Source organism: Corvus hawaiiensis, chromosome 2 (assembly GCF_020740725.1).
Source record: "Corvus hawaiiensis isolate bCorHaw1 chromosome 2, bCorHaw1.pri.cur, whole genome shotgun sequence".
NCBI classification, from domain to species: domain Eukaryota; kingdom Metazoa; phylum Chordata; class Aves; order Passeriformes; family Corvidae; genus Corvus; species Corvus hawaiiensis.
The window spans coordinates 28,883,362-28,910,299 of NC_063214.1; the positions used below are offsets into that span (position 1 = coordinate 28,883,362).

General features: G+C 38.9%; 1 protein-coding gene and 1 long non-coding RNA gene across 2 annotated transcripts in view; one reads left to right on the plus strand and one right to left on the minus strand.

Annotated features, from left to right (window-relative positions):
* The first annotated feature begins 3,932 nt into the window (after positions 1-3,932).
* Positions 3,933-26,938, plus strand: part of F5 (coagulation factor V) — a 36,826-nt gene continuing 13,820 nt past the window's right edge. The window contains exons 1-14 of the mRNA XM_048293976.1: positions 3,933-5,489; positions 6,920-7,105; positions 10,193-10,284; positions 11,288-11,410; positions 12,477-12,689; positions 15,502-15,645; positions 16,590-16,811; positions 17,343-17,508; positions 19,249-19,426; positions 20,484-20,586; positions 20,965-21,176; positions 21,934-22,084; positions 22,780-22,992; positions 24,777-26,676. Of these exons, the coding sequence (XP_048149933.1) occupies positions 6,945-7,105; positions 10,193-10,284; positions 11,288-11,410; positions 12,477-12,689; positions 15,502-15,645; positions 16,590-16,811; positions 17,343-17,508; positions 19,249-19,426; positions 20,484-20,586; positions 20,965-21,176; positions 21,934-22,084; positions 22,780-22,992; positions 24,777-26,676 (3,878 nt within the window). The 5' untranslated portion in view covers positions 3,933-5,489; positions 6,920-6,944. The remainder of the gene's footprint in view (positions 5,490-6,919; positions 7,106-10,192; positions 10,285-11,287; positions 11,411-12,476; positions 12,690-15,501; positions 15,646-16,589; positions 16,812-17,342; positions 17,509-19,248; positions 19,427-20,483; positions 20,587-20,964; positions 21,177-21,933; positions 22,085-22,779; positions 22,993-24,776; positions 26,677-26,938) is intronic.
* Positions 14,908-19,058, minus strand: LOC125321315. Its single transcript, XR_007201508.1, has 2 exons — positions 18,945-19,058; positions 14,908-16,804 (listed from the first exon to the last, which is right to left on the minus strand). It is a non-coding gene; the product is annotated as an uncharacterized LOC125321315 (long non-coding RNA).

Sequence of the window (26,938 nt, forward strand, 5' to 3'; positions counted from 1 at the left end):
CTTTTTAATAAAAATCTGTGTGTAATATAAATAAATCACTTTCATTCCAGTACAGATGCTGCACTAAGAGGTGGGATTTTTTTTTTCTCCATAATTCCTTTAGTTTCCTTCCATCAGATTATTTTGTGTATGTTAGAAACTGAAATCTACTTTTGTAGCAGAAGCCTAATAGTTTTGGATTTGTTGCTGATTCTTGAAAATGTGAATTTTTTTTTTTTCTCCTCCCATTTAAATTCACTTCAGAACTTTGTGGGGTATTTTTTCCAGCTATGAATGGTTGTATTTCCTCTAGCTGGAGGAAGATTTTGAAAGATGAAAAAAATAAGTGATTGTCTTGTTAGGAAAGTTTGACTACATCTTAAGTAACTGTAACTAACCAATCTTGAAAGGTGATTTATATTTGAGCAAGACTAGAGATGGAATATTTGGGGAGACAAAAGAGGAGTATTGGGTATGTAGTCTGTCTTGCAATAAAGAGCAGTCTTATTGACGAAATTACAGCTTGAGGGTAAAGGGAAAAGATTGCTATGGCAGAGCAAGGTTCAATCTTGATTATTTGTCTGCTTCAACTACACTAATTGCCAGTCTAATAGTATGGTTTCTTCTCTGGGATGAACATACACAGAGTTGTTTGTATATTCAGATATTGCAGAGGCATCCAGGCTTTAGCAGCTCCTTTCTGCCCTGTAAAATGTAAGGATTTTATTAATGAAAATTGGAGGAATCATCTCTCCCTCTCCCTCTCTCTCTCTCTATATATATATTTGTGCATATATTTATAGTCATTACATTCACTTAAACTGGGTTTCAGGAGAGCACCTTTGTCTCCCAAACATCCATCTTGCATTCTGCAAGGTAATCAGAAGTTGGGTGTCTGCAATGAACTGAATTTACTCTTGGGTAGGAGGGTTGGTCCCTGTCCTGGCACAGCTGGTCCCTGCTTTGGCTGTCCTCTGTTCCATGCTCTTACTCACATGGGAACATGTAATCAGGTTCTGTGTTCTGTGCTTAAATTGACTTTCCTCTTGATACCTGTTTTCATTTCCTCTTTTTTGGACTTAAGCAAGTAAGATACTTAAGACACTCATGATACTTAAGTATCTTAAGCAATGTCTGTGTAAGTGAAGAGTAATGCTGGCTGAAACCTGTTAAAAACTTAACCACACCCACTGAGTCATGCCATAGGAATTTTCCTATGAGACTAATCTCAAAGATGTTTTGGGCTTTCTGGTAACGAAGGAAGCAGCTGTCCTCCACCCAATAAATAGGGGGTTTGGAGGGGGGCAAAGAGTATGACTTAAAATAACCAATAGTGATGTATTTATCTTTCCCTTACTGGGTCAGAATCTTTTGAAACAGCCTTCTCTGTAAAAGGGGTCTGTTCTCCTCCTTTAGGAAGGTGACTTAGTTTCACAAGTCTCCAGTAAGTTAAGTTACAAAATACTACATTCTTCCTTGTCAGGCTGTTGATGAAAGCAAGTGGCATGATTTATTTTTTTAAGTGTAAACCAAAAAAAGGCCCTTTTCTCTGACCCTACCAGAAAGAGAGGCACAGCAGAACTGAAGAGAACTTGCCAATGGCTTCCATCATCACCATGATATTAAATGCCATATGGCATTTTTAGCACAGCAATGTCTGGTGTCACAAAAGCCAATCCTCAGTGACTAATACATGGTGCTCTGCTTGGCTGCTTATCAAAGTGGCTGTACCTGCAAGCAAATTTGACCTGGGTACACTTGCAGCAGTTGTACTGTACCTTAATCCTCCTATTCCTTTGGGATTAATGTTTAAAATTCCTGATAGAACCAAAGATTGCTGCTGTAGGAACTACTATAAACATGCAAACATGGTAACCTCAGTTAAAGCTTCTGTCAAATCCTACATGATCATTAATTATCTGAACTTTGTCTCTACATCAGAAGAGCTGCTGAGAAGTTCTGCTCTGCTCCCTTTCCTACTACACACCCTACAGTTCTTGTGGCTCTTTGCTTGACTTCTTTTTCTTGATCTTGACTTCGAGGACATTCTCATTTACAGGTGCTGCATGAGGTGAAGGTGTGGGTGAAATTTTGATTTTACTGAATCTAAAAATTACGCACAGTGAATGAGTTATGATGCAAAAGGAATAAATAACCTCACAGAGATGTAAAATAATGACCATTACAGCCTATTGTCAAACTTCAGATATCTAGTCTTCAATTTACGTGAAATGCAAAAATGGTATAATAATAATATAAAATTTTAAAATACCAATAAATACTTGCTTCCAATAAAAAGTAAATTTGGAAAATAAGAAAACACTAACTGTGGTAAGTGCAGTTCTGTATTTAGTATTTTGAAAGTCTAATCAAAGCCTAAGCTACAAGTAATGAAGGATGGAAATAGTGTTAAACAAACAGGGCAATTTCAACTTTGTCCTTCTGTGGCTGCATTTTTAGGTGTGGGAAAGTAGAGTTTGTTTAACCAGCTTGCTAAGAAACAGCCTGAGCCATTGCTAGAGAACTAGAATGCTTTGAATTTGTCTGTGTTGTGTAGGCTGTAGGGAGAGTTATAATTTAGGGTCTTACTATGTTCAAAGTTTACTGATTTCATGGTTCTTTCTGAAACATACCTATCTGCTTGTCTAGTGGGAAATAGCCTTTTATGCCAGTAACTTGCAAGATCTGTTTTAAGTCTACTGTTTGAAGGAAAAAAAAAAAAACAGATACCCAGATGTAGAAAATTCAACCTTATAAAAGAAGAAAAATTTAATTCATCCAGAACATCATACTTATGGTTGGAAGTAGGTGTGTACAACTTGAGAAAAGGTTCCCTCTTTTTTGATAGTCCAGTTTCAGTTGCAACAAGGATTTATGACTAAAAAAAAATGCAAATCATCCTAGTTGCAAACTCTTGCACTGATATCCTTACTGTTGTTCTCTACAGAAAGAAATTTAAGGTGAATATGCTGCTAGACTGACTTAACATGAGGCCAGCTGCTCCCATGGTGCATATCAGTTGTAAGCCTGGGCAAATACAGAAATCTCTTAGTAAAGAAGACAAACTAGAACAGAGAACACAAACAGTAGGAGCAAAATTCTTTGTTGGGTCAAACTGAATTTTTCCTGGCAAAAATTAAACACGTAGGGGGAAAAAAGTGGGCTTTATTTGAGTCAGTCCAAAATTTTAAGTCAGACATCATTAATGCATTTTTTGATGAGAGGAAGCTTGTATATCCTCATATGGTCCTTAAAATGATTTTTTTTCAAACCACAAGCCAGTGGTTTTAGACAAATTCATTGAAACACTGAAATTAGGTTTCACAGTATTTAGAAAACAAACATATTTCTTTTTTTTCTATAATTTCACTGAATTCAGCATCTCTGTACAAATAGTTTTGGGTCCTGCTGAATAATTGTTTTTGGCAAACATCGACTGGAGAAACACCCAATTCTAACAAGGGACATTTGCTTTTCTGCTAAGAAAAAATACAGGTTTAAAACATGTGACTGTATTTAGGTTTAAATCAACATGATTATCTGTCTTCTGAAGCACTTCTGAAGTGCCAGGGCAAACTGAAATGCCCTTCAACATTCTTACTGCCTTTTAGTTTGTTCATGACCACAGAAGTTGCACAGCCTGCCTTCTCTTACCAGTGTACACAATGTGTTCTTGTTTGGGCTGTCATCAAAACACATACATCTTCTTTTGTGCAACTTGTTCTCTGAAAGAAAGCCTCAGTTTCTCTGCCATCTTTTCTTTTTGCCTGCTCATATTTTTTTTTTTTGGCATAGCACGTCTGCTTTCGGTTCCTAAACTGAGCAGTTTCACAGGTTAATCTTTCTTGGCTTTAGTGCCCACTTGCAGAAGTGAAGATATTCGGCTGGTGGCCTCTGTTCCCAGTTGTGCCTGGCAGGTTTGGTAAGTGCCCCCACTATGTTTTACCTACTTCAGAACCACGTGTTCACTGCGGATTCAATAATTAACTCCTTGTTTGCCTGTGAAGTCTGTTCACCCTGCATTAAACAAAGTATGCTCACTGGGCCACTGTGCATTGATTTGTGTGTTTGAATGAGAGAGAAACTTAGGGCATTATTAGCAACTGATTCCACAATTGTTGTACAACTTTTTCTTCTCTGAACTCGCTCACTCTCTGTCGCCAGTTGTGAAACCTGTTGGCAGGCATCAGGATATAACTGCCCTCTGGCACGTAGGATATTGGTTTTGATGAAGTAGAACCAAGTTTCTTGTGTATCCTAATCTGTTATTTGCAGCAAGTTGCACATCAACACTTTACATCTCTTTTTAAAGATCTGTTCTTGATAACTCAGAATCAGCCTAGGTTGTTCCACCCAACCTAGGTGGAAAACTGGCAATGCCAGTTACTTTTACAGGTCAGCTTTTAGAGCAGGACTGCAAGTATACCCTTAGTGTGTTTTCTCATGTAGCATAACAAGAAATCAGGACCATAATTACTGGGTGTCAGAAGACAGTAATCTGCCCAGCTGGAAGATGCAGACCTGCTCTTAGTGTTTAAAGGTATTGCTGAGGCTTCTCTTTCCATGCTTGGTTTTCATTTGGCATTTCAGTATCAGTACATCAGGTTTTGTTTTGGGAATAGCATTGTGCTGCAGAGAATGTCTTGCTAGCCTGCACAAGACCCACATTCTTCCATGCATGGCTTTTGACCTCATGATTTTTTGAAGACATTGTTGACTTGTAATTTACATTTGAACAGGTGGTTAGGCAATGAGGATAAATACAAAGTTTGCAGCATGTGCAGTTGTGAAGTAGAAAAAAAGATCACAGCTAAATATATGAATAGCCAATAAAGTTGTGTTGTCTTGGGGGACTCCAGCCTGAAGAATATATTCTGTAGTCACTTGTCATGGACTAATAGTAATAGCTTGCAGGCAACCAATGTTAATTAAAAAAATTATATGTATGTATTAGACTTTCACAACATCAGACAGGCTATAATTGCAGATATTAGAAAGTAATGGTCAGGTGGAAGGGAACAAGGTCTTTGAATTATTAATGATTTTCAGAACACTGAAACTTCACAAAGCCTAGAGGATACAATGTGATGGAATAGCTTAAATAAAAGAAGAAAAAATAAAAAAACCTAAGGCTGATGCAGATAATTTCAAGCAGGTCAATTTTACATTGATGCTCGAAGTGTGGGAAGAGGAGAAAATAACCAAGCAGCCAGTACTGGACTTCTTGTTCTTAAAGGATTAAAGAAGGGTAACAAATGGTAATCAATGTAGCTTAAAGGGAAGTATCTCCAGTGCAATTTAATACTGCTCTTTAAAACTATCAATATTATTATCCACACTTACAAAAGAAATTCTTTCTACTTTTAGAGTGATACTGCATAATTAATTGACTAAGAAATTTCAAAAGTATGACTCCCAAATTCCTTGAAATGGATAAAAGAGAAGTAACCAGTTGATGTCAGCTTTGATGATTCCCAGCTCTCAGACACAAAGCAAGGGGGGTTAAACAGGTAATCTGGGTATTAATTTTTAGCTTGCAATATTTTAGCTTTTTATTACAAAGGAAAATTATTAGAAGTCTACTTAAAATGGAAATTTCAAATGCAAACAGTTCATTAAACAAAATCACAGGAAGACTTGTTTAAAGAAATATACAATGATGTCTGTAGTCTTACACTGTCTAAGTGAGCATGATTGTTTTCAGGTTTATGCACCAAATGATCCTGAATTTTGGTAGGGAGCATTTAGCTATTGGTCCTCATCAATTTTTATTTTTCTAGCCATCTTCCCTATTTCTTCTAAGGCCATATGGTACCATATAGTTTGGATAGAATTAACCAAGCTGTCAGTTAGGCCATTCTGCAGTTAAAAAATATATTAAACCTAGCATTGATCAAGTTTTCTTTTGAAGTAATCCAGTGAAATGTCCTTTTTGTCTAGTTCTGGAGTGGAGATATTTTGATTTGGGGATTTAGGTAATTTTTTCCTGAAAATATTAGCAAAACATTATTGAAAATGTTGTTTTTTATATTCTGTCCACAAAAGAATAGATAGAATTTTTTCTTTTTCTAGCAATCGAGTGTGTGGGAAGCATGATCAACAATTTACTTGTTGTTCTGACAAACTTCTTAGCACTGGCAAAAGCAGGGAAACATTTTTGGTTATATAGTTGATGTTGGTAATTATCTTATCAAAAGGTATTTTCCTAATCATTTCTTGTTAGATAAACGTCAACAGACCCTAGTCAAGACTAGATTAAAAGTCTCTGCACTGACCTGGTAGCTGCCACTGAGAAGCCCATTGGTTACCCATTACCTGAGGTATTTGGGAGTGTAGTGGGAACCAAACTGAAGCTGGCAACATTTGGAAAGGCGGCTGCCTTACTGTTAGAACATGCAGTACATGGTGATCTGAACTAGATTTTAGCTCTGCACCCACTTCTAGTCCCCATACCTAATCCTTCACTATTTTGCTTTTAAAGTAGGAACGATTTCTTAGGAGGTGTAGCATCTACCTGGGAAATTTCCATCAGTGCCAGCCATGTGTTGGGTTTCTGTTTTCTGGGAAGATAGAAAATACACCCCCCTTCTTCCTAACCATGCAGGTCAAACATCCTGTAATTGAAGTAATGTAAATCATCTTCTGCCTCTGATATCCTGCTGCTTCAGTACACAATGACCCAACCACCTAGTGGGGCTGAAGCTGCTTCTTCTTGGTGCTTGTCTCTTGCTGAAGGTGGTGTGGAGGAGGGGAAGGAAGGTAGTTTAAACAGTTTTTTATCTCTGTTGGATCCCTGTCAGTAAGGGGAGGCAGAGGTGAAGAGCAATGACCTGAGCATAGCAAATGCTGTTACCCTATTGCATCATAATTATTTCATTTCTGAGGGGAAGTTAGAAGCAGCAACAGCAATAAAAGCAGTGGTTTCTGCCTTGTCTTCCAGAGCAGCATCAACAGGCATCTCTACCATGACGCTGCACTGCATGCAGCTTTTTCTCTTGCTTCTGCTTGGTTCATGGTGGCCAGACTCAGAGCAGCGTGTGGCGGGAGCTGTGAAGGTCAGGGAGCACTACATAGCTGCTCAGATCACTAGCTGGACCTACAGACCGGAACCTGAGGAAAAGTCCAGGTAACAAAGTACAGGATAAGAAAGATGAAATTAATCCTCCCTTGGGACTGAAAAGTGGTTTGTGTCTCCCATCTCTTGTGAAATTGCAGAGCCCAGGAAGACTTTGGAGCCAAATCTGTTGATTTCAGAGGAATTTGGTTGACTTCAAACAGCATGATCTGAACTAGAGCTAGTGACATATTAAAAGCTCCTTTTTATTTGCTTCATTAGTGGATAGAATTATTTTTATGTTTTCAGAGCACTTCTGTTAAATAAGTTCCAGGGCTTGCTTTTGTCATTTTTGCATAGCTTAATTCTGGTTGCTTGGGTTTTTTTAATGTATTTATTTTAGGTACGTGGATGTTGAGCAATGTTAAGTTGAGCCATGATTTGGTAAGATTTCAAAAACTTTAGGACTTTAGAATTTACTGAAGGAATAATGTTCCAGTTTGGATGCTATCACTTTCACTTAAATCAGAGCCAGATGAACTTTGGAACTAGTTGTGTGGTTTCTGAGTTGTTCAAGAGTTTTGTGGAATGTACATTCTGAGTTCTCATGAGTAAAGGTTGTAAGATCAAGTGTTGCTCTGCTTCATTAAATAAAAGCACTGATTTCATTTTTTTCAGACCATATTGCACAGTGGCCAGCCTACCTGCATCCACCAATCAAGAATATAAAATATGTTATTTTTATTGCTACTACTATCCTTAGGATTATAAACACTGCAAGTGCAATGCTACAGATTACAGAAATTGGATGTAATTTCAAATTCTGTTTGAATTAGGAGGAAAAATTACTAAAAATTAAACATTAAAATTAATTTAAAATTACTTGTTCTCTGACATTAAAAGTTTTTTGGATACTGCTGCTTTTTTTATATACATTTATATATAGGTGGATGACTTGCTTTTTTTTTAGTTTGTGATTTTTTTTTCTAAATATATATTGCATTTCAGGATAATATGGAAAAAATGTTTTCAGTTCATATTATGACTTTGCAACTATTTTTTTTTCAAGATTTAATTACAACAAAGTTTCTCTGATTTCTGAAACACCCTTGAAAATTTAATACAGCTGGTAAAAGCACAGAGTCAAACTGACAAGACAGAAGAAAACAGGATTTAAATGTAGAAATGTGAAGCCAAATGCCATTTAGGTATTGACCTGGACATGTGAATTTACTAGTTAGAACTTCATTCTTCTCTGCACTGGATGCATCAATATAAGCATCAACTGCTGTTTTGTGAAATTCACATTGTGGATGTTTTCATGCAGTAGAGACTCACAAGACTGTCTCAAACCTCAGCTGAAGTACACTGAGATAACCCAGCAGTATTTTATATGCAATGTCTATTGAATTACCTTGCCTAAGTATTTAGAGCAAGTCACATCCTAAATGGGTCTAATGAAATTTGTAGAGCTTATAGAAATTTAACTAAAACCCAAAACAAACAAACAAGCAAACAAAACCCAACAAAACTACCAACTAAAAAAAAAACCAAAACAAAACAGAGAAACAAAAATCCTCAGAACAGAAATATACTCACTGGGGAAGGGTTAATGGCTTGGATCCCAAAGATATTGGAGTATGTAGCTTGTGCTGATTTCAGTAGAAGCTGTGTACTTTGGTACTTTTAGTTCTAAATAACTGAAGAGAGGCTGGAAAAAAAATGGGTTCTTCCTGAACTATTTCCTTAATTTTCCAATCATACAGGCTAGAAAATGATACCTAACATCTCTGAGTGTTTGTCTTATCTTCTCAGAGGTTTGTTACCGCATACAAGCGATATTTATTTATAAAGCACTTCAGAGCTAAGTGAAAATGTATTATCTCTGCATCAAGCAGTGTTGCTGCTGCAGTTCCTAAAAGTTATGTAACTAGACCTGCTTGCATAGTGTGAGATTTCTGAAGTGCTAGCTCGCTGTGTATTTTGTTCCTCCTCGATATACAGTTGGCACTGATAAATTTCCTCTTCTACCCCACAGTCTTACATGCATATTCTCTTGAACATTGCCACGTTAGGGCAGCTCTTGTCAATGAAGGTTATGGATTTCGTCCTTCCCCTTAAAGAGTTAAACAAAATTTTATCAGCAACTTTAAGGAGATGGGAATTAATTGAAACACGAACTACTTCTGCCTGACTCTGCTGTGGCAAGAGCGGGTCGCAGAGGAATTTACATGAGATCTCTTCCACAAGAGATCTCCCCCTTATGGACCCTGGATGTCACTGAAGTGAGCTCTCTCTGTTCTCTCTGCTCAGCCTCCCCATGCTTGAGCAGCCCATCAGCTCCTCGCTGTCAAATGTGCCTGAAAGGGCATTACAAAGAAAGCAGGTGGAATTACTGTTGGATTCAGTCATCATACATACTATAGTAAATCAACCAATAAATGTGAAGGGCTATTATCCTTTCAGCCCTCTTCTTGTCATTATTTCCATTGCAGAAGCGTCGTGTGCTGGTGCTTGCCTAAATATTTTCTAAGAAAACATTGCGTGGTCTGCTGGGTGCCAAATCGTTTATGTAACAAGACTAAGGGTACTTGCAGTGTTTCTCATTTTCTAACTTGCTGTGAGATCCTTAGTTGTTGTCACAGAACAGTTTTGTGCTTGCCTCCAGAGTCATTCCTGTGACAGGAGCTTGCTGTTAGTGCTGTTGTAGAGCCCTTCTGGTGAGTCTTAAAGTTCAAACATAGGGCTGAATAAAAAGAAATTTGGGTTTCTTTCACTGTGTTTTGTCAGATGCTTTCTAGGTTAAGTATGGTTGAGACATCTTCCTCTGTGTCTTGGACAAAACAAAGGCATCTTTACCCCAGAATCAAAAGGACCTGTAAAAACCACCAGTAAAATCAATGGTGAACTGTTCCTAGGTAGGGATATTGGATGCCCCATACAAAATTATCTGAGTCAGGAACATCATAGATTCAATAGAGTAAGAGGGAGAAGGGAAGACACTACAAAGAGTTGGACTGTGTGCTTTGCCTTCAGCAAAATGTGCAAGTGATTAAACATATTTCCAAGATTCATTTTTTGAGATATCCATTAAACAACAGCAGCATCTCTGAGAATCTTTCTCCTTTCAGTATTTTTTTGTAACTCTCTTGGTTTCAGATTGGAACATTCAGATCCTGTGTTTAAGAAAATTTCTTACAGAGAATATGAAGTGGATTTTAAAAAAGAAAAACCAGCAAATACATTTGCAGGTAAACAGGAATGAAATGTTCTGAGTATTTTCATTTGTTGCTTGTTTTCAAGCCAGTGGCAACCTAAGCAAGCTTGCATTTTTGTGTCCATTATTTGTATAAAAACCAAATAGACACAGGGGATGAGGTCTCTACAGTGCAGGAATGAGGCTTCCAAAGGCCATAGAGAGGTTGGGCTTTCAGAGGATGTGGCTGTCTGCACATCAGTTGCACCATACAAAGTTGTTCCCTTTGTTTTCAGCATCTGATGAATTTACCACATGCATTTAGATTTGTATGGCACAGGCGCAGTGATGACACTGTACATTCACATGGAAAGAGCCTAAGGCCTGAAGCTAAATATTTACAAAATAGTTTAAAAGAAAAGAGACTAACAAGCCAAAAGTTGTCTTAACAGGTTTTTCAATTGCTTTTTTTTGCAAGCTGGGGAGTAGGGATACAAGCTCTTGAAATCTTTTGCAGGAAATGCCTCAAGAAATTTGCAGTGTGGAACTGATTATTTATTTGGATAACATTTGGGGATTGAAAGATCTCTTTGTTCTGTGACTTCTGGCATTCAAAGTGCTACTAAAGTAATGTGTTTGGATGCCTTTCTCCAAGCTTTTAAACTATAAAATGTTCATTTTCTAAAACTATTTAATTTAATTGTATGTGAAAGATTCCTGGAAATTTCCAATGAACCTCAAGATGAATCTTTTGATAAAGTTTCTGTATCTGTAAATAACTTTTTTTTCCCCCAAATCTACTATTTTCCTGTGATTTTTAAGTGCTAGTTGCCAGATAGATAATTTATAACATTTCTGACTATGCACTGCAGGCTTTAAGTATCCATATGCCTTTTTATGGGTAAATCAAATAACATGCAGTGTTATTACATTCTCTATTAATTTTGTAACTTGTTCTTTGAGAGCTAGTATCTTCTAATGTGGGAGAGAATTCTTTGTTTCACTGAACATACTGTTTTACTAATAATTTCTTCTTTCTTTGTCTTGAATAACTACAGGACTTTTGGGACCAACCCTGCGTGCTGAAGTGGGAGATACTTTGGTAGTTCACCTTAAAAACATGGCTGACAAGCCAGTCAGTATTCATCCCCAAGGCCTAGTTTACAGCAAAAATGAAGAAGGTAAGTACTGTAAAAACTCCATATTTTGCTCATTTACTTGTAGAGTACTGCATGAATGTTGAGAGGGCTCCAGACCAATGCTTGAGGCTATGTGTAACACAAATACCTCTTGATCCTCGATTGCAACTTCATGCCCATTGTTAGCTCCTTTCCTGTTTGTCAGTGTAACACTAGGAGTATGAGTGTTATATGCACAGTCTCCTAACAGTACTGATCATGCTGTTCTGATACTCAGCATTTAATGCTCAGCTTTGTGGTGTTTTGCTCCACACCCTCACAAGACTAGCAAAAAGAGTTGATAAACTATGACCAAATGGACACTAAAATGTCTGCACCAGCACGAAGTGAGTTTGGTTGCTCATGCTTCTTGGATTGCCCTGCCTTGGGTGCTGAGCCAGAGCTCTGACTCACAGTTTACAAATTTATGCAAGGCTTTGTTTGCTGTGTGGGTACAAAAAGAGTTTTGCAAGTCCATCTCGTTGAGTTTAACAGAACATCTCATTGGAAGTGATGGGCAGTTCAGTTTGACTCTCTTATTAATTAATGTGCCTTTTGCACCTCAGATTTCAGTTCTCTGTCTCCCCTTTATCATATTGCAGATCTGTTGGATATGGCAGGCATAGACATGAGCCATTACTGCTCAATATGTGGATATGCAGTGTACAAAAGGCCTAAGGCAGCAAGGCAATGCCAGCCCAGGCAGCGCTTTATGAGAGACATGTAAAAAGGTGACAGAGTGAGCAGCATTCCTCTGCAGAGCATCAATGAGCAGAGGCTGAAGCTTCATGCCGTCCTAACCCTAGTCAGACTGATGAAGAGCCCAACCTTTTGGCAGTGATGATACTTCTAGGAAATCTTGACTCTGTAAGACACAGGATGGTGGTGGAATAGCTACCTTCCCCCTGCTATTCTCAACAATGTGTGAGTGGAATCATGAGTTATCTCTTCGAAGCTGAAGTATAAGCAAGAAACAAACCAAGCTTTTGGAACTGATTGTAGGAGGATATTCCAGGTGTTTTAATTGCTCTTTGTCTTCGTGCCACCCTACTGTCTCTTTCCTTGGCAGGCTCCCTTTATGATGACGGAACAACAGCTGCAGAAAAACGAGATGATGCTGTACTGCCAGGGCAGGTCTACACATACGTGTGGGATATATCAGAGGAAGTTAGTCCACGAGAAGCTGACCTTCCTTGTCTTACTTATGCTTACTATTCTCATGAGAACATGACAATGGATTTTAACTCTGGTCTGATTGGAGCACTGCTGATCTGTAAGAAAGGTAATGAAATGCTGTAAGACTACTATAAGGTAATACATTTTCATTTCCTAACAAAGTTAAGGTTGTATGATAATGAGAAAAGATATATTATTTTCTTTTTCACATCTTTATATGCAGTGTAAAACAAATGGTTTTTAACATCATTCTTTTAGATGTTAAAGTTTTTAAATGCTAGCTGTCATGCAGTTCCATTCTATAATTATGGGATGGGCAGAAAACATTAATAAATAGATACATTTGCCTGTGCTGGTTGCATTTTCAGTTGCTTAACTGCTATTCGTGTCATAGAATAAATATTTTTTAAAACTTCATTCAAAATGGTTCGGCCATTTCAGAGAATAAGGCAGGAAACAATTGTTTTACCCATTGTCTTTTAAAAGCTGTCTGATCAAGAACCTGGAACACTCACTCTTGTGTAACAAGGGTTTAAAATTGCAGAGCAGTGTGTCTTTTGCTAGTCATTTGAAGATATGGCCAAATTTGAACAGATTATTGTTCTTGCTTGCAGTCAGAAACTTTAGATTTTAGCAATCTGAACCATTGAACTCCATCTCCACTGATAAGAACTGGTGTCTTGTAGCACTTGTAAGTAGCTGCTAGATACATATCCCTGGTTTGAGGGACAATTGAAAGAACATGCCATCGTGTAAGCTACTTAAACTTCTTACTGGTCCCTTAAGTCCTAAGTTTTTCCAAGTTACATATCCTTGTAGTGAAAGCACTGTGACTTATTTAGCTTGGGTTAATTTAGCTTTTAGATTTAGTTTGAGTCAAAAATTTTGTGTCGACTGTAGACTGCATGGACTTGGACCTCAAAACTTCCCTGAAAGTAAACAGAGCACTGGTTCAGCGTGGGTTGCACAAGGACACTTTCCTCACTGACACATAGCCACTTAATTGCAGAATACACCTACTCATATCACCTCAAAGGAGTGGCATTAGTATTAATTATGTTCCTCCTGAATTTTTCTGATGATTGTTGCTTTTAGTATTATCTAGGACTTGTTATTTTCCTCATTTTCTTGGGTTTTCTTTCTCTGGTTTTCTGTGTATATACGCATTTTATGGCATACTGGTTGAGCTAATCTGGGCAAATACTTTGAAACTACTTCCTTCTCAGGCTTCTCAAATGCATACATTGTGGGCTTGAGTAGGGTATGAATTTGAGATGGGCTGGTGTGACTGCTACCTTCAAGACAATTTGAGTGCATGTTTCTAGCTAGAGCAAAGTCAAACTGCTCAGTATGCATATTTTTAAGATTTCTGAACACAGCTTTTTGACTGAGCACTGTGTCTGATAGATGTGCCTGGCATGGAATTAAGTTTCTTCACAGCAGTGCATATGGTGCTATGTTTTGGATTTGTGGCTTATTAGCATTGATAATACACCCACCCATGTTTGAGCTGTTGCTGAACAGTGCTTTCACAGTGTCAGGGCTTTCTCTTTTTCCTGCTCAGACCTCCCCAGATAGTGGGCTGGGGGTGGACAAGAGGTTGGGAGGGGACCCATCTGGACAGATGAAACAAATTGGCCAAAGGGTTGTTTTCTACCATTAACATCGTTCTCCAATAAAATCTGGAGGCAGAGGAAGGAGCAGCAGCGTGGGGAGAACGAGGGGTGTTGACTTCCCAGGTGACTGTTTTTGAGAGGGTGACTGTTTTTGAGAGACTTACTGGGCATCAGTCAGCTTGTGGGAGATAATGAGTGATTTCTTCTGTGTTGCTTGTTTTTTTCCCCTTCACCTTTGAACCGTCTTTATTGACCCATGAATTTTCTCATTTTTGTTCTTCCTGTTCTCTCTCCTGTCCTATTGGGGACTGGGAGGCATTGAAGTGGGTGTTTGGCTGCTGGTTGGGGTCAACTGCCCGCAGTCAGACACATTTAAGAGTTGGTAAGGTTATATTAAGTGGACTTTTGAGTTAAAGCACTGCCTGAATGTTGTTTTCATGACAAGTAGATAAATTCCTCTGTTGATCTGATTCCTCTGTTGGCTTCTTTCATGAAGAAAAACAGAACTTTGTAACTTCTCATAAACAAAAAGGATTATATTAAAGATAATTTCTTTCAATGCCTCTTTTCCTAAGTAGATTAATCAAGTTGGCACATTTTTAATTCCTGTAATCCAGAGGGACCAGATTATGAAAGTTTTGAAAGTAGCAAGTGGAAGTATTTGAGCAATCTGTAGAAAGAATCAGTACAAGTCATACCAGTTCTGTGTAGCATGTCCAGAATGAATTTTTCCTCAACAGAAATTGCATCTGTATCACAAAATCAACCAGGACAGTTTCTTGTAACTGATCCAGTGCAGCAGTGTCTGTTGAAGTCTTTTGTGTGTAAGTGTTGTTTGCTGAGTGGTCGGTTTTAAGCTTTTTAAAGGTGCTGATGACCTCAGTGCAGTGCTTGAAAAGGTGCTGTTCACACTGCTGGTGACTCTGCCATCGCTCTTCTCCTTGCCTCACAGTCTGAAAAGCGAGGGCAGCACCTGGTTGTGAACAGAAGGTGTTTGACACTCCCCTTCATTTAGGTGATCTGTGTAACACATTGCCAGAAATTGTCTGAGACAATTCGTTGTGTGATGTTCATCTTCTCTGGAATACTTCAGACTTTTGATTTGGTGGTTAGCCAATCCAAAAGTACTTTCAGAAATAAAATCACATTATGAGCATTCTTAAGGCTTTGTTTTGATCAGGCTCAGCCAGTACATGCTAACAGGTGAAACAAGCTCCTTAAATGTACATTAATGCAACTGCATGGATGTGAAATCTGCTTTATTTCTGCTTCAAATTAAGACCTGTTGTTTCTCCTTCATAGGAAGTCTAAATGAGGATGGGTCACAGAAACATTTTGACAGGGAATATGTACTGATGTTTGGTGTGTTTGATGAAAACAAGAGTTGGCAAAGATCAGCATCGGTCAAGTACACAATTAATGGCTATACTGATGGAACGTTACCAGGTACCATTCAGGCTTATGTGAAATTAAATTAACATTTATGAACACTGAATATTACCTTTAGTTGCTTTTCATGCACAAGAATGGGAATGTGGAGAAATGGGATACAGCCTTTTTTAGAATGTGTCTGTGAGCATCTAAATTCTGGAAGAAAAACTGTGCTGCTGAAAGGAAGTCATGCCAAATTACTGAAAGGAACAATGAGATTGATTCTAGGAAGACTTCTGCTTGAAGAAAAAGATTCCTAACTTAAAATAAAGGACATAATAGGTTCCTCATTTTTTTAATAAGCTGATGGCGAGAGAGTGATTTGATTAAGTGAATTGTTGGTTCTACAGCATATAGAACATACTGGGTGAAAAACTTCCCGAAAGTGGAAAGTCAGTTATCATTAAAATACTCAATTAAGTCAGAAGACTAGGAAGATGGTGGTGGGGCTATTCTGTTGCTAGTGCTTTTCCCTTGTTCTACTAAGGAACAACTTTCATATCTCTCTCCCATCCATTGAGCAAATAAAAAAGGTTGTCTTAAGCGGGGATTTTTTTAAGCAAATATTGGAGAAGGTAGTTACTGTCACTAGGTACCACATAATTCTTTAGCTTAGATCCTTGCTTTGTTCTTCTCCCTTCCTGTCCTGCTTTCCCCTCACTCCCCAAGCAAGGACAGGTCAGCTTTCCAAAAGAAGGCACTTGCTACTTTTCCTTTTTTTGCCAGCTCATTGTAAGTGTTTGTCACTTGCAGGTAATATTTAAACGCCTATCTTCCACTGACATGCAGGATTTTGGTATCTGTTCCATTTACACGCTTCTGAAACTTCCTCTTGTTGCAAACATCAATCACAGCAATTTTTTTAATGTTTTCAGTGAAGATTCACTTCAAACCTAGGGTGCATAGGGAACTTGCATGATTTGCCTGTATTGTGAACCCTACTCTCCTGTCTCTTTCAGATTTAGAGGCTTGTGCATATGACAACATTAGCTGGCACTTGATAGGAATGAGTTCCAAGACAGAAATCTTCTCCATTCATATCAATGGCCAGTCCATGGAGCAAAGACATCGCCGAGTTTCTGCCGTTAACTTGGTGGGAGGAGCCTCAACCACCGTAAACATGACAGTGACTGAGGAAGGAAGGTGGCTCATATCTTCTCTTGTCCAAAAGCACCTGCAAGGCAAGGAAACATCTATTTATTAGGCACCTGTAAAGCTGTTCTTCTCTATGTCCTAAATGGCTTCTACTGTTTTGCAATGGTACCGTTAATCTGTTTCAGATGGCTTTGTCATTTTGCTAAGAAACTGCCCAAGAACAGGGCATTCTGTTGGGAGTGCATGATGAACTGAAAGATGTTCTTATCTGCAGCTTTACTGCAGTGTGCACATCACACTGCAACAGTGATTCAGTACTCCAGCATCTAAGTCTCTATGAGCTGTTCAGATAAGCAACATTATAAAATGAGTAAGAAACCACCTGTTTCCTGAGAAACTGAGTACTCTCAGCTAAGGGTACTTCAACCTCATGAAAATATTTGCTGTTCATCATTTGGAAGTGGTATCTTTCAGCAATAGTTGGAATTCTGTTTTTAAGAATGAGAAAAATATCTCTCTTATAAGAGCTGGAGATACGTTTTGGGGGTAAAAAACAGCTGAAGTCATAAGAGTTCCTCAGATGGGAATTGACTATGTTCCTGTTTCCTCTCAACTAGCTGGAATGCATGGTTACCTCACTGTGAGGGACTGTGGGGACAAAGAGGTGAAGAAGAGTCGTCTCTCCTATAGAGAGCGTCTTATGGTCAAAACCTGGGAGTATTTCATTGCTGCAGAGGAAGTTACCTGGGATTACGCCCCAAGTATTCCAGACACCCTTGACAGGTAAAATAAAACTTTGTCAATACAATAGGGAATGTTACCATGAAATCACAGGATAATTCTGGTTGGAAAGAACCTCTTGGTATCCAACAGCAAAGTTGGATCCAGTTGCACTGGACCTTATCCAGTTGCATTTTTATTGTTTCCAAGTACAGGGACCCCCTCAGCTTCCCTTGGCACCTTTGCAACTTCACAGTGAAAAAGTTTTTCCTTGTATCTAATCATCCTTCCTCATGTTGCACCTTGTGTCTCATCTCTTCACTATGCAGCTCTTGAGTGGTCCTGCTTTCTCTATAATGTCCATTTGATAGTTGAAGATAAAGATAAGATGCTCCCTTAGCTATGTCTTTGCATGACTGGATAAACTGGAATTTTGCTTCCATGCCAAGTGCTCTGGCTCCCTGATCGCCATGGTGGCCCTTTACTGGACTTTCACCAGTGTCAGTGACTTTCTTTGCTGAGAAGCCCAAAAGTGGACACTTTCTTTTGCCTCTCACAGGGAGCCCAAAATAGGAAGATGACTTAGGAATTGTCCAAGGTAGCATACAAGCCAAATTTCTAAAATATTTTTCAGCATCAATTCTGCTAAAATAAACAATCTCTAAGAGGAAGGGAAAGGGAAGGAGGGAATATTTCTGGAGATTGAAAGTTTTTATAAGTTCAGTACAATCAAGTGTTTAGGGAACAGGAGGAAGATCTCTCTATAAATGACCTCTGCAGGGTACCAATGTAGATGGAGTACAAGTCATAGTAAGTAAACATATTGGGCTATTTTGTTCAATTTAAGATAAATAGAAGGAATTCTGTAACATACATGGTGTCATAGTATACAGTGATATCAGTGCACTGTGGGGTTAAATTTTCAGTGTGTCAATTCCCCAGTGCTATTCATGCCTTTACAAGCTGATATTCATAAGAACCTTTAAGGATTTAAGCAGAACGAAACAAATTCCTTATTCTTTAAGGGTTATAGTTTCATATACCTCCTGAGAAATACAGTGTTTGTACAACTCCTTCTCCTTTGGCATGATTTGCTTCCTTTATGTGCTCTTGAACTGCATGGAGCAAATTTTTATATCTTTCCTGCCAGTCACACTGCCTTACTTAACCACCTCACTGCTCTGATTTTTCCTCCTTTGTTCAAAACTGCAGAATTTATGCCTGTTCAGTAACTTTTTTTGAAGTGCAAGTGACAACTTGTATACAGCTGCTCTGAATAAATTCCCAGTATTTATCCTAGTTTTGCTCTCAGCATTAACAATTTTAATTTTTGAAACCCCAGTGTAACACTATTTACTGTGTGGTACCTGGTTGGGATTGGGATTAAGATTGTGTTCCTATTTCTCTTGGACTCTTTGCTACTGTAACCAAATTGTTTTGTTTTTTTCTCTGTGCTCAACTATGCCTTTGAAAAAGGAGAACAGTGATTTCTATCTTACCTTGAAAGTGTACCTGCTGCTTCAGTTTGTTTCTTTCTTGCACGTACACTGTTAAATTAAATGTAAATTCTGATATTAATTGGTCAAATGTAATACCAAAAAACAAGTAATGGTCCTAGATTCTTCTTACCTAATTTAGGTCAGAATTTGGGGTGAAAAGCATTAGGTTAGTTTAGGGTTTGGATTTTTTTCCCAGCAGTGAGATTTCTACCAGTTGCTTGAATACTAATTTTGTATTTTAACAGATTCTACTGTTATTCTATTCAAGTTTTGTTGATAATTTTTCTTTTCCTTTATTTTTAAGACACTATAAATCACAACACTTGGACAACTTCTCAAATCTCATAGGTAAAAGGTATAAAAAGGCTATTTTTCGGCAATATGCTGATGCCAGCTTCACTAAACGCCTGGAAAATCCTCGTCCCAAGGAAACTGGAATCTTGGGCCCTATTATCAGAGCTCAACTGAATGATAAAGTCAAAGTAAGTAACATAAATACAGAGATTATTTATACTATAGCATGATTTTCATTGAGGCAGAGACACAAAAGAACTAGTTTGATTTATGTTGTCTGTCAAAAAATATAGCTAATGTTATAAATATTGGCCCTGTTAAAAGGTATAATCACAAGTAACAGTGTTTAGCTTGCATTTCTCAGCATTCCCTCTACAGTTTCCATGATTGTGCTTTATTTTACAGCATAAACATGCTTCAGTTCCACTCTGTAAAATACATGCTGACACTGGTCCAAAGTGGGAAAAAACCCCTAGACCTGGGTGGACTTCTGGGGGGATGTGGATGTTGAGGCTGAACTTCATGAGCCCCTTTTTTCTTATGTTGATATTTTTTTCTGGCTGTTTTAGGCAATGGTACTCAGTTGCCATTATCAAATGTTCTTTCATGACGTTATACCATGAAACTACAAAACATTTGCATTACAAGCTTGTGTTGCTGCAACATCCACTTGTCTTTCTGTTGTCACTTAATGATGCATCACAAAGTTCATTGACCTTTAACTTCTATAATTTCCACCATGACTTTGTGGCTCTGAATTTGGGTTTAGCAGATTCCCTTTTTTCTTTTCCCTCTCTCTTTTTATTTTTTTAATCCTGATTTTATCCGGAATAGGCAGGACATTTTGCTTTTTCCTTACATATCCCCTTGGGGTCGTAGAATCTGGGACAAGGTTTGGTTTAAATTAGTTTTCTCCCATATTGAAGGTTCTTAAGAACTTCAGTTAGTAACTTCATATTTCCAGAGATAGTGTGTGCCTAGTAGCTGGAAGAACAAGTGTTCTGTTTAGACTTCAGAGCACAGGTGTAAGCAGCTGAACTTCACTCAGTGGGCTCTACAAAGTCCAGCAGAATGGGACCATATTCTATGGGTTTATATATCAGACAGTATTTAAGACACCCTTTTGCCTTCCTGGCACTTCTGGGGCTAAACCCAGTCAAATTCTACTGTAGTGGAAACTTCATTATGTATTCAGACAAGGATTTGTTGAATCCTAATTTTTTTTTCATTTGCCTATCAATATAGATTGTATTCAAAAATAAGGCCAGTCGACCCTACAGCATTTATTTCCATGGAGTGACACTTGCAAAGAAGGCAGAAGGAGCTGATTATCCTCTGGATCCCACAAGTAAAAAATTTGTGAAATATATTTTTGCATATCACTAAGTGTTGTGGATGGTTTCGTTGCTTTGAAGGAGGTGCTGTGGCTGGGAATGTGCACGACTGGGAGACCTCAGTTCTGTGCTCTGCCTCTGCTTACCTGTTGTGTTGCCTTATAGAGAAACCAAGGTATTACCTCCTAAGCAGAGACAAATACCCTCTTTATGTTGTCTTAGTTTTCTGTTTTTGTTTGTGATTTTAGAGACACAAAAGTTCTTGCTGAACTTCAGTTATCTCAAGGTAGCTTTTAATGGCCTGACTGCACCAATGTCATTAGAATGTCATGCAGCTTGATATTATGACCTGGCTCTGAGTTTTTATCATTAATGTTCTTGTTTTTCCTTAGGCAATGGCACCCAGAGTAGAGGAGTTGAACCAGGGGAGACATACACTTACGAGTGGAAAATTTCTAAATCAGACCAACCCACTGCACGGGATGCACAATGTATTACAAGGCTGTATCATAGTGCTGTAAATATTGAGAGAGATATAGCCTCCGGACTGATTGGCCCACTTCTGATTTGTAAAAGTGAAGCACTGACACAAAAGGGTGTGCAGGTAAGTTGTTTGGGCAGATTTTACTCAAATAATGTTATTTGGTCTACACTGAATTTAGTTTTGCTTCCCTTAGAGAACTGTTCTGTAGAGAGCAGTTAAACCAATAGGCTCCTGAAGAAGCAGTCCTCTAACTGTCCACAGCAGTAAAGGAATTATGTTCTGTGTTTCTTAGCAAGGGCTAAGAAAGGTCAACAAAAGGTCAGCCTGACTTGAGTCTATTTCTAGACTTGATAATAAATTTTCCTGCTGCCATTATGTTTTCATACTCTGAAGACATGCAGATCTGACCGGATCGCTTTCTGTAACAGAGACAGCTCAACAGCATCTGACAATCCAGGCACAATGAATCTAGAACAACCAAAACAGCATGGGAGAGTTCTGGGAGAAGGCTTCTCTGTACCGGATATTGAAATCTTGTTTGGCAAAGATTTAAGCATCACTTGGGAGAAAAAAAAAATATCAGTAACTTATACTCAAGTCAAATGAGAAGTCTGGTTCTGTTGCAGAGAGCCCAGTCATAAACCATCTATGTATCAGCAGTGCTCAAGGTTTGCTCAGTGTTCCACCAACAGGTGGGTTGCAGTAGTAGGATTGAAGTCTGGAGCCTGTACTCCCTACCCCTCAGTCTTTAGATCACACGTACCAGGACTCTGGAGAAGCCTGTGTTGCTTATATAGTAAGAAAGAGATTGTAGGATTGAGTTTTTAATGCATGAGTCTGCTGATAAAATGTAACTGCTGTGTTGGGTGTCTTTCAGAAAAAGGCAGACGAGGAGCAGCAGGCAGTGTTTGCTGTGTTCGATGAAAATAAGAGCTGGTACCTAGAGGATAACATCAAGGAGTACTGCAGCAACCCAGCCACTGTTAAAAGGGATGATCCCAAGTTCTATAACTCGAACATAATGCACAGTGAGTGGGATACCAAGATGAATAATGTGAAAGCTTGTATGAACCTGAGCCCTCAGTGATTGCTTGTTCTCAGAAGCACATGGGATCAGGGGATCCTCCAGAGAGTCAGTGAACTTCTAACTGTGCCAGATGGCACAGGACAGAAATAGGCAATATCATAGAATTAGAAAGGTTGGAAAAGACCACCAAGATCAAGTCCAGCCTCTGACATAATAACACCACGTCCACTAAAGCATATCTCAGAGTGCTACATTCACCTGTTTTTTTGAACACTTCCAAAGATGATGACTCTCCCACTTCCTTTGGGAGCCTGTTCCAATGGTTAAACACTCAATGAAGAAATTTTTCTTAATATCCAACCTGAACCTCCCCTGGAGCAACTTGAGGCCATTTCCCCTTGTTTTATTGCTAGCTGCCAGGGAGAAGAGGCCTACCCACGCCTTGCCACTAGAAGTTAGGCTGGCTCTGGACCCTGAAGCAAAGGCAAGGGTTAACTAAATTTTGGTGCAGCATCCTGCTGGCCTTAGCGATAATATTTCCAGAGATGGAATCTCCATCAGGACTACCGTGTTTTCAGCCCTGTGCCAGTCTCTTTCCAGGTGCAAACATGAGTCCAGTTCAGTGGACTGACATCAAAGAACAGGAAGTTTTAAAATAAAAATACTGAAACCACTTTTACTTTGCTTTCCTTTTAGCAATAAATGGTTATGTGTCTGACAGCAGTGAAATCCTTGGGTTTTGCCGAGATACTGTGGTTCAGTGGCACTTCTCCAGTGTTGGCACTCATGATGAAATTGTCTCTGTTCGCCTTTCTGGCCACTCTTTTCTGTATCGTGGGAAATACGAAGATACACTGAGCCTTTTCCCCATGAGCGGAGAATCGGTCACAGTGGAAATGGACAATGGCGGTAAGTGGTGGAACTGTAGTGTTTGACAGCTCTTCCAAGACATTATTTAATCTCCAGTTTATAAGGACTGACCTAAATAGGAAAGAAAACTCTTCTGATAAACACAGTGCTGGAAAACATTGAATCATTCTCCAGTGCAAGTGATGTGTATGGAGTCTTGCTGGCTACACCAACTTAGCATAACTGTATGCTGTACTAAGGCTCTTTTTGTTGGTCATCTTGTTTTTTTTACTTCACAATTAATATTTGGCTTCATAATGATAATTTCAAGGCAAGATTCTTCTTGGAAACAATCCAGTATCAATTCCATTGTATGATTCCCAGATTTGTCACATTCTTGTCTATCCGGAGCAGGCTAAAATGGGCTGAAACTGTCAAATTCTGCTGGCCATTATTGGGCAAAATGGCTACACCTCACCTTAGGCTTGTGGTCATTCAGCAGCATTAAGTCTGCCTGCTTGAACCACGTCACTGGTCCATGGGATACATCTCAACATCTAACTGGGATTAACACCATGTCTTGGAAAAGGGGGTATTTGAACCCATGTAGTCCACATTTAAGGCATTACTTCCAAAAGGACAGATTCTTCGTCATTGAAGTCTGTGCATTTTGAGTGATCATTCTAAAATCCCACAAGGTTTAAATATCCTCATCCCATTTAAAATATCTTTTTTAAAAAATATATATTTTATGTATTTAAATAACAAAATCTCTATATTCTCAAAGCTTGTTTTCTGTGATTGCACAGCATCAAGACCTTATAACTTTAAAATGTTTAAGTGGCTTTTATTGCTCAAGACTAGGGAATCATTAAAACTCTTAGACTTCATGGAAACATCCCCAGTAATAAAGCTGTACTTCTGCTTGATTTTGGTATGCAATCTATTCTTTCCATCTAGGGTATGTTTTCTTTGATAAATTTGCCGTTTTTAGAAATCAGGAAAGCTGTGCAGGTCACCTTCAAGCTGATCAATACAGGAAGAATTATAGGTGACCTTTTTAATAAAAAAGATTGTTTCTCAACATGTGTTAATTCTGTCTATTCTGTCATTTCTGCTAGTTCCAAAAGCAAGTTGTAACAAGCAAAGAACTTGATTTGATGTTGTTTAGGGAAACAAATTTTATTTTCTTCTGTGAAGATCTTAGTTTCCATTAGAAAACTTACCTTCTGACTAGGTTTTGGAGGAATTATTTAAACCTTTAAATTAATCTGAGATGCCTCAGATTGGCAGCTTAATATTTTTTGTCAGGTCAGAAATTCAGATTGCTTTATTCTTATTATACTTATTAAAGATCATCCATTATTCATTCAAAAGCTTTTAAAATACTATGTTTGTCAGGTATTTGCCAACATTGCCTTAGAACGTATTTGTTCTGCTCAGAATGTTCTGTGTAGCAGTGCATACACCAGTAAGGCCAGGATAAAAGTAAAACTTTATCTTGAGAGGTCTCAATCTTAGATCCAGATCTAAACATAAGAACCTTTAATTTGTTTCTTTCTTTTTCATATCCATGTCTTTGATGGGTTATTTTTGGATTCAGGTTCTAGTTACAGCTTAATCTATGGAGAAGAGTTCCATCTCCTAGATGTATTTATTTATATGTGCTCTTACTTATTTACATTTAATAATTATTTTTCATTGCAATGAGAGCTCATTAATATCCCAGATGAAGATTAGCAGTCTGCTATAGCAGGTGCTGTAGAAGCAACCCCAACAATTTGCCTTGGCCAATTACATGATAGACAATGTCCACTCTCATAACACTTTTATTTCAATTGCAGGTACTTGGCTTTTGACATCCTGGGGCACCCCAGAGATGAGTTACGGCATGAGGCTGAGATTCAGGGATGCCAAATGTGACTATGAGGAAGATGAAACATTTGATGTTGTGGATTTAACTCCCACCAAGACTGAAAGAAAGGCTGTTTCCACCTCAGCTGAGGAAGATGTGCAAGAAAAAGAGGAAGACAAGGAGGAATCAGATTATCAGGATTACCTGGCTTCTTTATACTCCGTCCGAAGCTCCAGAAAGACAGCAGGTGATGAAGAAAAACAGAATCTTACAGCACTGGCCTGGGATGAGTATGAAGACACTGATGCCACGAGCTCTGAGGTGGCAGCTGGCTCAGGTCTGACAGCTATAAATAGTAGTGGAACAACAAACAACTCTGAGTTCTTAGAAACTCATATCACTCCTCTTTCCCCAGTCAAGGCCGAAATATTCCAGTCAAATCACACACCAATCACAGCAGTAGAGGATTTATTTTTAGCTACCACAAGTGATGGAGAGGCTGACTTGGTATTTGAGAACAGAAGCCAAAGCAACTATGAAATAGCTCACAGTAACATGTCTGCAGGTGAACACTTGCTGAGCAATGGGGAAGGCCCAGTGAATGTTGCAGAAGAGCTTCCAGCTGGTGGAAAGGACAGTAAATTTTTTCCAGAAAAACATCAAGAGGAAAGCACAGGAAGAGGAAATTATACCACTAACAGGAAAAGGAAAAGGCGAAGCTCACTGGCCATTAAGTTTTACGCTGTCCAAAAGATGAATGCCCTTCTAAATCATGTCCGACAGAAAAATATCTCATTTTCTGACAAGGCCAATGCACCTCATTCTGTGCATCATACAGAGAACACATCCCATGAAGCCATGGTGGGAACTGGCCAGCTGCCAAATGAATATGATGATGATCTGGAGGAGGAGGGAAAGAAGATGGAAAATGCCCTGCCTGCAGTTAACTTGACCCTGGATTTGGACCTCACAGTAGGAGATGGGTCTAATGCATCCAGCCTTTCTGAACCCAGGATACCCAAAGATAAACCAGCAGATGTTTTTGCTTTAGAACACATGTTAGACAATACAAGCCCTGCTGTAGTGAAGAATTTACTAGAAGCATCATTGCCTGGGGCTGGGAAATATTCATCTAAAATGACTAGTGAGGAGTGGAATTTGGTGTCTGCAAAGAGAAATCTGGGATTAGAGGCAAGCGTAGATAAATCTGCTGGTGGCAAGTTAAATCATCATGGCAGAAACAGTACAGCATCCCTAAATAAGGAGGATATGAAGAGGTATCAAGAGTTCTCACATCTATTGGGGGAAAACCAGAAAAGGAACCACATGCGCTTGATTCAGAAAGGAAAGGAGAGAAACAACAATACCTTGAGTACATCTGGCACCATCATCAAGATCCGAAGGAAAAAGAAGGACGATCCAAAAGTTACCTACTTGCTGAGCCCAAGGAGTAGAAACCCCAAAAACCCCAGCAATTCTGTGGCAGGGTTTGGCCATGCGTTGTTTCCGGGTGGGACGGACACCACCGAGGCACCTGGTGAGGTCAGCCAGAGGGCAAATGTGAGCAGGGCCAGGCATGGAGAGTCACTAAACAACACCCTCACCCCGCGGCAGTTCAGGCCATCCATCACAATTGGGCTTCCCCAGGAAGATGGAGGCTACGAATATGTGATAGGAGAAACCTACAGCGACGAAAGCTCGGGTGGGGAATACGAGTACCATTATGTGAGCTTTGATGACCCCTACATGACAGACCCCAAGGTGAACATCAGCAGGCAGCGTAACCCCGATGACATTGCTGAGCACTACCTGCGCAGCAGGGGCAATGAGAGGAGATACTACATTGCTGCTAAAGAGGTCTGCTGGAACTATGCAGGATATAAGAAAAGGTTTGCCTAAATCGTTCGCTTTCATTTGGCACACCATCCTGACACCTCCTTGCAGAATTTTGATTCACATGCTGATAAACTTAAAAACATCTGTAATGTGCCATGTGATATCCAACATTTCAGTGGCAGAACCATAAGAACTTTCCACAGGAGACTCACACCCCCTAGAAATGTCAGAGTGAGATTATTATAATCAAGCACAACACAGCCAAGAACTCTTTTTTTTTTCCTAGCCCCCTTTTGTAGACTCATTAGAAACAGT